Raw genomic sequence first — 13,980 nt, 5'->3', positions numbered from 1 at the left:
TTAACAAATAACAAGACTAGAGGCAGATGATGAGAATCAAGACTTAATTTATTTATAATATTGTTTATTTTAGTGTTGAGGTGTCCTTCTCCAGTACTTCAATAGATCACCTTACCAAGAATATCCTTTAGGTACAGAGATCAGACAGCTAACCCAGGAGGTTCAGGTAAGATTGTTCTTCAGGCATTTCCCTGCTCAGCCTTGGCTGGAGTGAGGATAAGGACAGAAGGAGAGAGAGTTCCTGAGAAGCAGTGTTCAGAGCCCTGGTCATCTTCCCTATGTTTGAGGCAGTGAGGAGGAGGGGGGCGKCCTCTTTTCAGTGGTGGRCAGKGATAGGACTAGAGGAAATGGCTTCAAACTGAAGCATCGGAAGTTCCACAGGAACTTAAGGAAGCATTTCTTCACTGTGAGGGTGACAAAGCACTGGAACAGGCTGCCCAGAGAGGTTGTGGAGTCTCCTTCTTTGGAGATCTTTAAAACCCGCTTGGATGCAGCCCTGTGCCACGTGCTCCAGGTGACCCTGTGTGAGCAGGGGGGTTGGACTCGATGACCTCTGAGGTCCCTTCCAACCTTCGGCATTCTATGATTCTATGATTCTATGATTCTATGATTCTATGATTCTATGTTCAGGTGGCCCATTCTTTCATATTACATATGTCTAAGACCTGTTAAAATCTGACAATCTACTTCCTTAAAAAATGCCTGGTTGCAGAGAGATATCATAATGGTATTGGCTGGACACTTTCAAGATATTCAGGCTACTGAGAGGGGAGGGGAAGCACAGACATGAGCTAACCCAGTACACATCCTCCTTCAACATGTGGATTACCCAACACAGCAAAAATTACTCAGGGCAGAGTTTGAAAGTCTCTCACTGAAGAAGCAAATAATCTTAATCAAGATGTTTATGCTTGGGATATGGTTCTTCAAGATGCTTCTGTGTCTGCAGCATAGGTGAAAGTGGACAAGAAAACAGTAAAACCCTAAAGGCTGTTAGGTTCAGTCCCAAGGAACAGTTCAATTTTATTTGTACCTTGTGACATATATACACACAGGAAAAAACAAGGAGTTCCGTGCATGTGAAGGATCTGTGATTGGGATTGCCAGCCTGAGCAAGACACAAGCAAAGTTGTATCTAAGTTTTTATAGGGATTAGGGAGATTAAKTTCATTTCCCTCTCTGCACTGAGATGTGCTGAGAGTTTGCTCTGGGCATGGTGAAGCCAAGTCTTGAGATTTGATTCAGGCTGAGGAAACCTAAGATGTGTACAGGCCCTTACACAAACTAAGATGTGATAGTCCTYGCTGAAACACCTCTGTTTTTCCTATGTACTCTACCTGTGCTGCAGGGAGCATTGTATTCCTCAACAGCAAACTCATCTGGAAGACACAAGKGAAGGGAGAAAGCAGAGCTGTCAGATCCCCTCAGCATTCATGGTACAGGGCTTCCAGAGAGAGACATCTCCCACATCCCACAGCAGACAGCACCACCCCTGACTTCCCTTCAGAGATCCCAGCCCTGGGGAGAGGGAGTCACAGGTCACAGCCCCATCAGGACACTGTRGCAGGAAGGCAGCATAACTACATGGAAAGCCCCAGTAGGTCTCTGTCTTATTCCCAAGGCCTGCCCAAATGCCTTGTCTCAAACACACAGAGGGTCTCTGTGTCTCTCAGCCTGACCCAACAGCTGGGAAAAGAGATTCCTAAAAAAGATGTCAGATGTGCCCTGGAGGCACATGCACATTTGCTGTCTGCAGCAGGATCTGAACACAGGACTCCTCCCAGCATCACTGGGTCTGCCCCAGGGCCTTTTTCCTTTGTGGAGAGAATGGCCTCCTTCCTAGGACCTCACAGCCTTTGCCTTCTCCTTCGGGTGGGACAGCCTCATGGTGGCTCTCACAGGTGGGGGGAGACATGGAAGGATCAAGATACCATCTGCACTGCCCAAACCTGTACCCCATTGTTGATGCGGGGCTCTAACTGGACAAGAACATAAAGTAGAGGAGCAGTTGCCTCCATCTCTCTATGTTGTGGGATTAAAGGCTGGCAGAGTCCAGGAGTCCCTCTGCTCTCAGAAAGCACTGCTGAGGCAGGGCAGGAAAAGGCAGAGGATGATGGAGAGCTGGAGGCCAGGGGCAGCTGTGCATCCCAAAAGCTCCTGTGTATCTCAGCATGGCCTATGTCCAGGACTCACATTAGTGGGTACCCTCCCCCACCAGCACTCACCTGTCTCATAGTAGTCATAGACCTTCACTTGAGCTGGCTTTAGGCCCTGAACGGGGATGTCCCGCTCCACCGTGAAGGAGAAGCTCAGGGTTGTGTTGTCCAGCTGGAAAAAGGGAGAGGTRGAGATTCGCGGTCAGCTCTGCATCTACCCCATATTTCCTCACTACCTCTTCACCCCAGGTGCCCTCCCTCTTCCCTGTCACCAGCATCCTTGGCCCAGAGGTGAGCATGGGGCTGCAAACCTGGATGAGGGATGTGGGGAAGCCCTGAGCCTTTCCCCACACTGGGGGAGCCTCTGTTTGGGGAGGCAGGTTAGAGTCTGATCTGTGTGCAGGGCCACAGTGAAAGCATGACAAGGGTCAAAACTCAGTGGGAGATTCATTCTTATTCTTGGTAGATGCTTGGGATCTAKCAGGCCCAGATCTTCTGCTCCAAGCAGCCAAGTGTTGCAAGGCATGTGCTTCTGTTTCCCACCCTAGATCCAGACAGACACTCACCTTCTCCAGATACACTAGAACATGATTGGTACTCAATTCTGTGCGCTCAATAAGCTGCTTGCCTTCCAGCTGAAGAAAGAAGAGAAAGATGTTATTGAATCAAGGATGGTTTCTCTGTACCCCTTGCAGAGTTCTGTGGATGGGACATTCCATACAGAGACATGGGGGTAATAAGGAAACTAACTAAGTTAATTGGGAAGTATAAAACTTCCTTCTTGGTGCACCTCTCAGCATTATAGTGCCYGGGCCTTTTCTTCATCAAGTACAGTCTAGTTATGATACTAAGCATTGGCACAAACACCATTATGGATGGAGTCAATGAAAAGAAAGTATTTTTTTGCTTGCTAGTTCTGCAGTTTCTTATTAAGTATCCTTTGTTTTAGAGGCCACTCATTTCCTCAGCATCTTACACAACTACCTGAAGCCTGAAAAATTTACAAGCTAATGGGCTACAGGTGGAGAGAAAACAAAACTAGCTGCTGAATATGACATATGCAGTTAACAGTTTTAGTGAGGTAYCTGGGCACATTTAACACTGGGATGCCTTCCACCAGTACAAATATATATCTCCTGYATTAAACATTTCCTTGAGCCAGGTGTGGAAGGAGAACCTCTGCTCAGTGGAAATGTGGAAGGAACAGTGGCAAGGATACCAGTCCCGCTGTGGCCTACTCTCATCCAGACTCTTAGAATTTGGACTCTTAGGGGAAAAARAAAATGTTCTATGTTTCTTGAGTGAAAGAGGATAAGGGGAATATTCATTCAGAGAAAATACATCACACAGGTTCATACCTTCCTCACTGAGGACTTCACAGGGATGAATCCTGACAGCATCTTCACATCAACAATCACCATGTTGGAGACATTTCGTGTCCCAGTGTAACTAAGGAACCAAGCAACAAAGATTTAGCGCACCTTGGGTCAAAGCTGAGACACTTCCACCTTTTCCACATAACTTGCTATCCCTCTGCAATCTAGGAGTCCAGCACCTTCTTCTTCCRCTCTCTCAGTGCCCTGCAGTCATCCATGCACCCCCTTATTTGCCAAGCCCTAGGCTCCCCACACAGCCCCACCAGTGCTGGACAATCCCATTCTCCTCCACAGCTYGTCCACCCAGACCAGTTGTTATCTTCCCAGCTTCCAGGGGAGGTACCTTGCCCATATGGGGCTTTCACGTGACTCACTCCGGGCCATCAGACCTTCTCCAACTCCTTTGGCTTTTCAAGGAATCTCCTAGCCAAACATARACTTACCTGACATTTACAGCTATGTCAAAGATTTTGTGAGCCTTCAAATCATCACATRTCTCTGGGACTGTATGCACCTGGAGCACAAAGGGTGCATTCTCCTGCAAGGGCTGCACATTGTACCTCAGGCTTGTCTGTGGGAGAGACAGTGGCAGTGTGAGCATGTGCATGATCATGTGTTAGAGAGACCACCTTCTCCTTGCCTAGCCTTTCCCACTTAGCCCATTCCTACAGCTGCTCCAAACTGCCCATTTTTCCTCTCTGTCCTTCCTACTCTTTCACCTCCACATACCTCTACTCTTCTTCTTCTTCTCTTCCCTCTCCCCAGAGCCTTCTCTCACTCCTCCCTTCTCTTCTTTGTCTCCCCTCAAGAAATAGGCTCCCCTCATAGCTTATGTTATAGGACAGCACTGGTTCTCATCACCCGCACCTGCAGGTAGACACATCCTTCACCAGACACCTCTACGCTGTACTCCCCAGGTACTGCAGGCAGTGGCACACGCTGGAGCAGCAGTCGGTTTGTGGGATCAACTTGAAAGCCTTGTTGGAAGTCCCCTCCAGATCGCAGGGTCACTTTGGAAGAGGCTCCACTCTTAGCATAGGTGATAGCTCCATACAGGGACAGGGCTTGGAGAGCCAGCACAGTGTCCTGCCAGAAATGGGTGACAGCGACACAGGGGAACACAGTTAGCCATTCTGCAGGCCTATCTTTTGCTGTCAGCATATACTCTCCTCTCAATTCTTGTCTTTCTTCAGTTTTAAGGAAAAAAGAGACACGAAGATCACCTTTTGCATGTTTCCATTCTGTTCATTCTGCAACCTTCACTCACACTCCACTAACATTCAGGGTAAAATAACAACTTTGTAGCACAAACAAACTGTAGGGAGAGTTCCCTCCAAAGGCATAGAAACAGATCCCTCTCTGCCTTTTTGCCCCTCTGCTTCAAGAAAGCYAGGTTGTTACTGGAAATACCAGTCATTCCCAGAAGTGCTTCTTGGTATACTAGCCTCTAGCCTCCTGGAAAATAGGTAATCATGGTATGTTTGGCAAGAACATAAGGTCTGCCACCTTGGCATACCTTACCAAGCTCCCAGCTTGGTCTAGCATGCTTTGTATATTCTGACATTGATGTATGAGGCTGCAGGAGGGAAACAGCTTACCTGGGTGGAGGAGAAGCCTCCACTAGGATTCTGCTGACTGATAATCCACTTTGCAATAAGTGATGCGAGGACCAGATTATCCTGAGAAGGTGCTGGCTGTGATGTGAGGTAAGCCAGGAGAACATAGGCTGTCATCTCCACCTCAGCAGAGGGAGCTTGGTAGCGGTAGTATGGGAGATCAGCTTCTGGCTCTTTCCCAGGCCTTTGCCAGTGGAGAGACCCATCTACACAAGACACAGTAAGTGCAGAGAAAAGACAAAAAGGAGTGATGATGCAYTGATGTATACCAAAAGGAGTGATGACAGTTTCCTAGAACACTCAGAGCTTAAACCAGGACCTCYGAAATGACCGGAATAATGATTTTCTCCCTCAGCCCACGCAGCTCTTCTCTGATGTATTTCCTCTCATGCTGTGCAAAATAAACTTGTTCTGTGTTGAGTGGGTCCACTGAAAGGAGGGCTCATTTGCTAAGCAGTGCCTGGTGTGACAAGAGGACATGACTGAGTTGAGGTGCTAGCAGAGCCACCCTTCTTTTTCAGTAGAGATGGGGATGATACATAGTGTCTCATGATCACCTTCCTCACAGCTGTAGGACTGCAGACTGAGAAGGTTTTTCAAAATGTAACCATTTGGCATGACACACAGCTGGACTTGTGCCTTTACACATGCATTCTATCTCTTTAAGGGCTTTCCCCTCAGAAGTAATTTTATCGGTGGAGTGTAAGGCCAGTGGGTTGCAAGAAAGAGATGTCTCAGCAGGGGCACTCACCCTTTTCCACGGCTTCCTCTTTAAGAGAGCTAAGCAGCACCTTTCGCTTCTCCTCCTTTCCAGCCAGGGCAAASGCATAGGACAGCAGCGCCTTGGTGTACACATGACTTTCCTTCTCATTCATTGCCATCTCCAGGCAGAACAGAGCATTACGCACCATGGAGTGCTGGGAAAAGATAGAGTTTGGAATGCAACGCAGAAATATGAGGCTTGTGCCCACTGCTCCCCAGCATGCTAGGGAAAGATGTGCCAGAATGACATGTAGGAACAAGCATAATACCATCATTTGCAGGGATGCCAAAAGTGACACCACATATATTTCATATCTCAGGGCTCAGTAACCACCTCACCATTCTTATATGGAACAGGTATTGGCCTGTACTGTGCCAGCACAGAGTGTCTCAGGTTAGGGCTCAGTCACGTACAGTTGCAGGCAGCCGGATCTCCAGCAGTGCAATAGTGATGTAGGCCGTCAGCGCAACCTCGTTGTCCACTCCACCCTGTGGGGAACCACAATGGTACAGGTTGATGTCACACAGCTTCTCTTCTTCAGTCTCTTCTCCCATTTCTATTGGAATCATCCCTGCATTATAGACCCTTAGATTATCTCCTTCTCCTGAAGGTCACACAAAGGTATCAATGCCATTTATGTACTTCACATTTGCCTTCGTTCTCCTGCCTGTCATGGCTTGCATACAGGATGGCCTCTGACTCCTTTGCTGTTGATGGTAACAGCGGTCATGAGACCTCCCCATCTGCCCAAGTGACCAAGAAGCTCAGCTCAACCCATCTGACTTACTGGAAATTCCAAGCTCACAAAGCTCAGGTGAAGCCAACCAGGCAGCCACGTTACCTTCATGGCATTGTTCAGGAGTGTCCCAGAACTGCGGAAACAGCCGTTCTCCCTCTGCTTGTAAGACAGCCAGACCAAGGCATCCTGGATGTGCTTCTCATCTATGAAGATGTAAGGCTGGGCTTGGGCAAAGGACTTGAGGACAAAGGCCGTGAGCCTGTAAGGACAGAGAGCAGTGGGAGTGCCTGGCCATGCCACATGTGCATGTTAGCTGAAAAGGCAAAGGCATCACCTGCCTGCACTGAGACAAGAAGGCCTGGAGAGCCAAATGCTGATGTGTTTTACCACAAGTATATTATATCTTCACTTCAAAAAACCTGTCCAGTATTTCTTTCCTTGATATCTTCTCATTCCCTTGGCTCATAAAACTCTGTGATCCTTCTGTGCTGAACTTACAATTAGGGGGACAAGAAGCACTGATCTATATCTAAATAAATCTTTCTGGAAAAACAACAGATGATTGCATATCAGTTAACTCCACATAATAATAAAATGGCAGGGAAGATTTTATTCCCTGGAAGATCATGGTCTGCTGGCAGCAGTGCTGCATTGGTAATCCATCTCATGGATTTCTCAGAACTTCCCAGGTGTGTCAGTGAAACTGTGAATAAGGAAGAACAGTCTTTGATAGAGATGCTACAAGCAAAGTGCTACAAGCCACCATGACAGAGAGCCAAGTATGTGGAGAGAAGTTGAGGTGCTATGAAGACCCAAGAGKTGCTTCAGAAACACAAGCAAACAGAATGTAATGAAATCCACTTATCCAAAGTGCATAACACAAGGTAAGGAGATACTGGGACAGCGCAAAGCTTTGCAGGAGATACTGGAGCAGTAAAAGCTGGCAGCATACAATTTCCTGCATAGATATATGCTCATTACCATCCTTTCTACTTATATGGAGACACTTTCTTAGTGGATTCTAGTCTAGAAGAACTGCCRCTGCAACTCTTCAGCCTTCTTTAGTTGATATGTGAAACCACTACCCCTCTCTTTCCAAATTCCTACCTACTTCTGCCTTGTCTATGACAGTCTTCAAAACTACTGGTGTGAAGCTGTGCTTCAGCTAAACAACTGGCTATTTCGTCAACAGAGAGACTGTGAAGTGGCTATATGCACTCTGGAAGTGGTCACTTTGCAGCTCTGGAAAGCCTGCTGGTCTGCAACTGCATTTCATATTCACTGTAAAGCAATATTTACTGTAACTGTGTAACTGAGAAGGAGGAATATGTACAGGAGGCATGGGCAAAATTGAATCTCACCAGGTGTTCCCTGGTTGGCCATAACGTGGTCCAAAGGTGCTGTAAGAGCCATCTGGGTGCTTGTAGTTTAGCTGCCTCTGATAACCTGCAACATAAGTTAAAGCAAGATTCAGATGTCAGAGAAAGTCTGATGAGGGATGTGGAAAAATATAATAATGAAAAAGACAAAGTAAAGAGGGGCAGGGAGAAGGTCAGTTCTACCCTAGTCAATAGGCAGCACTCCTGCCTCCTGCAATCACTGCATACCTAGTAGCTTGTACTGCATGAGGAGGAAGAATCCTTGCCTTCTTTAGAACAAAGGCAGGGCACACTGATTATCACAGACAAGCCACCAAAACAGGTCACCTGACAAGTGTTCACTGCATGGCAGCTCTATGAGGGGGCATGGAAGAGTGGATGCAACAATTGGGAACCCTGATAATTAAGCAGAAAATAAAGAAAGCATGAAAGAGGCTTCTCAGCAGGCACCATGTGAGCAAAGGAAAAGCTCTCTTTGTGTAAYGGGCAGACACTGACAGAAGCACTCCTGGCAGGATCCACACACAAAAAAAAAGCCAAAGCAAAAGCAAAAGCTACGTCCCAGCTCACCGCTCACGAGGTATCCAATGGCCTTGGACTTGACCTCCTCACTCAGCTGCTCTGTCTTGTTCAGATAGTCCAGGATGTAGATGTTGGGTGCAAACAGCACCATGTTCTGCTCCCCACAGCCAAAAGGCATCCGAAGGAGTTGATGCAGGTTCTGCATGGCAGTGCCCATGATATCCCCTAAAGAAAAGGAGACACCACAGGGAGAACAGCAAAACTCAGGACTGGCTGGCAGAACAAGAGGGAGTTACAGAACAAGAGAAACAGTGAAGAATAGAAAGATTTTTGACATTGATAAAGACTCTCTAATGAAACACATAACAAACAAAAAGAAAGGAGGGAAAGGAGAGAAAGTTTAAGGCCCTAGGAAGTGAGTCTGAGAACCAAAACCAGGTAGAAATTTAGAAAAGAGGGAAAAAGAAGCAGAATTGGAAGGGAAGGTCCTTTTGGAAGAAGTGATGGAAGACATAAGGGAGCTGTACTGAGATCTAGGAGAAAAAAATGTGAGGTAGGAGGCCAACACTATCAGACTGTGAGGCAGATATAGTACAATGTCATTTCTCACAAAAGATACTTCCAAGTCTGCTCACTCACCTAGCACTGAGAAATAGGCTCTGGCTGAGTTTTGAACCACATTTAAGGGGAGTGATAGGGAAATCTTCTCTTTTGCAGGCTCTCCTAAGAGGAAAACAAAACACAGACAGCTTTAATGAAGCCTACAGAATTGCCTAGCGAGGATGAAGGCCTCACTGAAACACCAGATAAGCTTCCTTTTCCCTTTATCCCTTCCTAGAAATGTCCGTGCTTCACCCACTTCCTCTTCCCTAGCTATGAGGCAGTCTCTGCCTGAAAACACCTGCAGCCACTGCCTCGTGTTACAGATCTCGTCTGAGACAAGAAAGAGCTGGAAGAGCTGAAGAGCTGAAAGAGCTGGAAGACAAGAACCAGAGAGACAGAAGACAAAACTTCAGTGCTAAATAAAAAGAAAGGAAGAATGGGAACAGTCATGCTAAATTCCAGCTAGGTTGTATCCTGGTGCATAGGCTTGATCCCTACAATTCATTTCCCAGCTATTTCTGCATCAGCTTCCAGGGAATCAGGAGATATACCTTGGTTATCTAGAAATATCACCCTGCCTGAAAAACTGTAGAGACAGCACTTTCTTCCTCCTCCAGGAAGGATATCCAAGGAGAATATCCCACCCTTCACTTCCACAGAAGAGCAAGTAGAGAAGAAGGAGAGAGAATGCCTTACCTTTTACACAGAGGACATAGTTCTGGGCTGTTTCCTTTTCAATTCCTTCAGGCTTGGGTGAGATGGAGGAAAAATAAAGAGGTGAGAGCACTAGTATATTAGGACACAAAGAAAAATTAAAAACACTGCATCTAGCTGTMAGAATACAGCACCAAGTATAGCAAGGTAGCATTTTCCTAAAAAGAATATTCAGTACTGCTGATAATTCTGTATCACATAATAATATCAACAACTGCCCTTTACATGGAAAAAAGAATAATCTGTAAAATATTTCCACTTCCCCACAGGCTGGAGTTTGTGAGGAGTTTTGTGCAGGAATCTAACTCACATAGGTGTTTTCAAAACCCTCACCTTTATCCTGGTACCAGACAGTGCAGCAAATCAAAATTGTATGACAGTTTAAAAGCCAGTTTGCTTGGCTATTCAACTGGCAGAGCTGCAAAATGAGAAGCTGTAAAGAGGGTTTATTGCAATAGGAAGATAGAAGATATAGGGAAGATAGTCACAGATGGAAGATATAGGCAAGGAAGGTCTGGAGGAGGAATCCTGTTTCAGTGAAATATGAGGGTCATTTAAAGTGTCACTAATGGTACATATCAACCAGATCAGAACATTGCATACAGAACTCAAAGAATTTTGTTTGACAYAGACAGCTAGTGCAAGCTCTAGCCTATGGCAAAGCTCAGTTATTCCCCATCCACAGCACACATACCTCCACTAGCAGCTGCCTGATCACTGTGTCCTTCCGCCCTTTCTCAGGGGTCTCCACTATCATGTTCCCACAGGGCTGCTGGTTTTTGAGGGCCTCAGCACTCACTGAGAACTCCACTTGTCCTGGAAGAAAGAGGTGTCAGCCACTCATGKTGGGCAGTGCAGGGGAGACGGAGCCACTGCCAGTTCTGGGAATTTCAGTCTGCAGGTCCATGGGTGGGGATTTCCCATAGTACCAGGGCCCTGCTCCTTTTCCATGAGGATATAGCTCCATCAGGATCCATCTGGGGGCAGATGGACAGCACTGCCATGAAAGGTGACTGTTTTCATGCCTTTTTTTTCCAGAATCTAGGACACCACAAGGGTGGATCCACCAGTTCCACTGTCATTCAGCACAGTGCACGCCATAGCTGCTACCACAGCACATATCAACATCAGCAAAAGAAAATGGTGAGGGTCCCATAGGGCATTCATCTAATCTCTGGTCTAGCTGGCACAATGTCCCTATTGCCAGAAACGTTTCTGGTTTCAGAAGTTGTTGTCCACTAGCTATAACATTTGGTGATATTGCCAGACATGACCTTAGACACTGTAAGTCTGCTAGGTTTTGCTTGCTGGGTGATCTCATTGGACAGTCAGCCAGCTGCCCAGCATTTCCCAGGAACTGGTGTACGTCTAAAACCAGATACTGAACTGGAAGCACAGCATGGAGAAACCATGGTGGTGCAAGCAAGCAAGGTGGTTAACCAAAGAGAGCAGGAATTTTCACTGGGAGATGCTTTTGTTTAAAGGTTAATTTCTCAATAACCTACCAGAGGAAAAGAAAAGGTAGACAGGACACGAGAGGAGAGATATGATGACTCTCATTACCATGCTCATGGTAAAATGAGCTTGTGACTGAGTTTTGAAGCCAGGTCTGGTTCRAATTATCATATCCACTAAGATCAAAGCTTTGCAGCTGGCAGGTGACTTTCTACCAGGCTTTAATTTAGCATCTTTTCCCCACCTTGGTCAGAGCAGCTGCTAATCTGTACTGCGATTTATGGTTTCTTTCAAAGGAAATGTGTATAGCCCAATGTGTATTTAATGCTGCTGAACACCTGAAGGAACAGATTCAAGGCCAAATATTGCTACAGAGTAAAGAGGGATTGGCAAGGCTCTCTGCAGGGTGCCACTATGAATAGGGTACCGATGTTCAAACATTTCTCCTCATGTCTTACACACTAAGCCCATTCCTCTTTCAAGAGGCACATTTCTGGGAGCCCACTCTGATCACTTTCACCTGACAAAGAGAACAAAAACAACTAACATCCATCCCTCTAGAGCCACTAGAGAACCTGATCCTCTCCCTCCTCTCCACCCCCAGCCTCATCCCTCCCTGAAGAGGTGTTAGTGCCTTTACACGTTTACCTAGAGATTTGGACGTCACCAGCCAAGCCACTGTTTTTCTTCCATTCTCACAGAGACAATAAGATCCTTCTTCCTTTTCCACAGGGGTAGCCATGAAATCAGTAGATGGAGCTAGTTTCAGACTGACCTGCCAGTTGTAGAGAGAGGCATAATAAGGGACAGGTCATCCTGAGAGACAGTGAGAGCATCAGGGAGATAGGAAGAATTAGCAGTAGTCTTGTACCAAGGACTGGAATGGTGGATTTTAGTGTTCAGAGAATGTGAAAGCTGTAATAATTTCAGGCGCAAGGGATATAAGGCGACTCAGGGATGAGAGAGATGAGATAGCAGGTAAAGGAAAGAGGTGTACATGAAGGCACACAAGTGCACGGAAGGATTTAAATGCCCCTTACCCTGATGCATGCTGTCAGGTAGTTGAAAACGGTGGCTTTCAGCGTGAAGGCCTCACCATAGACGACAGAGTAGGGCAGGGTGAGCTGTACAAAGTAGGGCTGGAAGGCTCTGAGGGACACAGTCGGGGACATCCCAAAGCCAGTATCTGCCGAGGTGCAGAACGTATTGGCTTTCCATTCAGTGATGGTGTCAGGGATGGTCACCTCTAGCTCTGCATTCCCCTCTGAGCTGGTGAGGGACAGAGAGCAAGGACAGATGGTGAATCTTTATGTCATTTTTAAGACTATATGTACTACATGTACACCTTTCAGCCTACTAAACAGTACTCCCTGTGCAAATGATGGGACATGGTATGTCTGTTGCTTGAGGGCCACTGCCATTTATCTCCTTCCAGTCCCCTGTCACTGTCTGGACAAACCTAACCTAACCACAGTTGTAGGTAAGTGCATTGCCACTAAAAGATTTTGGGAGGGACTGAAAAAGCACACAAAACATTTGAGATTCATGCTTGCACTTTATAAAACCCGTTTAATTAAAAAAAGGAGGGAACCAACATAAGCTGCTCACCTCACAGGTACTATGTTCCAAATCCAAGTTTCTGGGAAATACTTCCGAACCGTCTCTGTCACCTCTTCAGGAGATCTTAATGTGCTGTACAGTAGGCCTGATGGTCCACTAAGACCTGAATGTGATGAGATGGAAAAGAAATCTGCTAACAGTAATTTTAAATAACAAGGATCTACATCAGCATGATCCTATAGCCCGAGAAATCAACAATCTATGTAGTAATCAGAATCTATTCTGACAGCAGATAGTTGCTGAAGAGTGAGCACTGGTACCAAGAGCAGCAGGGACAGGATTTATTAGCAAGGGTTATCCCTCCAGCATTTCTAATTGGTCTTCGGAACTACTCCTAATGTAAGGTTAAAGCAAGAATGTTTTTGTAAAGCACAAAGTCATTTATGACCTAGTATGCCTGCAGCCCTTTCCCTTTCAGGTACAGTGTCTTAGCACGATATCCTTCCCCGTCCTGTCAGACCAACTAGCAAGTTAAAATAATTACGAAGCATCCCTTCTGCAGTTTAGCAACCTGTGTCATAAACTGAAATTGCTTTAAAAATGGATATGTATGGATAAAAAGCTGGATATCTACAAAAAAAAGGAGGTTAATGCACTAAGAGAAAACTCTGAATGAGTTTTCCAGCAAAAAAAATCTCAGACTTTCCAGCATGCTCACCTTAATAAAACTACTAATTAAGACTTTGAAAGGATTATATGATCCTATCTGCCAAGAAGTTTCAGTGTAAAAGCTAAGACAATCTTCAGAAATAGAGCAAGTCTGTTTCAGGCTTCTGCCATTTGCATCTTAAGGTTCTAAGTCCCTGGAGTGCAACCTATGTATTTGGCACTAAAAATATTCTCATCCACTTTATTTGGTTTTGTCTTGTCAGAAGACATCCCATCTCAGTGAGGACACCCTGAACATGGTGTTGGAGACCCCTTAAGTGATAGCCAGGAAACAAAAAGTCTACTGTCAAAGCCTAGTAAATAGAGAATTCAGCAGCACAATAATATTCCGCACTCTGTCAGAGTCTCTGGAAAAAATATTGTCCTAC

The 13,980-nt window shown here is 45.9% G+C and overlaps 1 protein-coding gene across 1 annotated transcript in view; it reads right to left on the bottom strand.

Annotated features, from left to right (window-relative positions):
• Positions 1-30: 30 nt before the first annotated feature.
• A2M (alpha-2-macroglobulin) overlaps positions 31-13,980 on the bottom strand; it is a 29,678-nt gene continuing 15,728 nt past the window's right edge. The window contains exons 18-36 of the mRNA XM_026044808.1: positions 12,932-13,046; positions 12,364-12,592; positions 11,972-12,098; positions 10,563-10,684; positions 9,851-9,902; positions 9,191-9,274; positions 8,600-8,776; positions 8,012-8,096; positions 6,753-6,909; positions 6,325-6,399; positions 5,900-6,065; positions 5,131-5,354; positions 4,400-4,618; positions 3,976-4,103; positions 3,515-3,605; positions 2,723-2,791; positions 2,226-2,328; positions 1,338-1,379; positions 31-205 (exon numbers count right to left, since the gene is read on the bottom strand). Coding sequence (XP_025900593.1) covers positions 180-205; positions 1,338-1,379; positions 2,226-2,328; positions 2,723-2,791; positions 3,515-3,605; positions 3,976-4,103; positions 4,400-4,618; positions 5,131-5,354; positions 5,900-6,065; positions 6,325-6,399; positions 6,753-6,909; positions 8,012-8,096; positions 8,600-8,776; positions 9,191-9,274; positions 9,851-9,902; positions 10,563-10,684; positions 11,972-12,098; positions 12,364-12,592; positions 12,932-13,046 — 2,291 coding nt within the window. The 3' untranslated portion in view covers positions 31-179. The remainder of the gene's footprint in view (positions 206-1,337; positions 1,380-2,225; positions 2,329-2,722; positions 2,792-3,514; positions 3,606-3,975; positions 4,104-4,399; positions 4,619-5,130; positions 5,355-5,899; positions 6,066-6,324; positions 6,400-6,752; positions 6,910-8,011; positions 8,097-8,599; positions 8,777-9,190; positions 9,275-9,850; positions 9,903-10,562; positions 10,685-11,971; positions 12,099-12,363; positions 12,593-12,931; positions 13,047-13,980) is intronic.

The sequence above is a fragment of the Nothoprocta perdicaria genome, unplaced genomic scaffold, assembly GCF_003342845.1.
Source record: "Nothoprocta perdicaria isolate Ctin4 unplaced genomic scaffold, notPer1 scaffold_386, whole genome shotgun sequence".
Lineage (NCBI taxonomy): Eukaryota > Metazoa > Chordata > Aves > Tinamiformes > Tinamidae > Nothoprocta > Nothoprocta perdicaria.
This window is presented reverse-complemented; position numbering and strand designations above follow the sequence as displayed.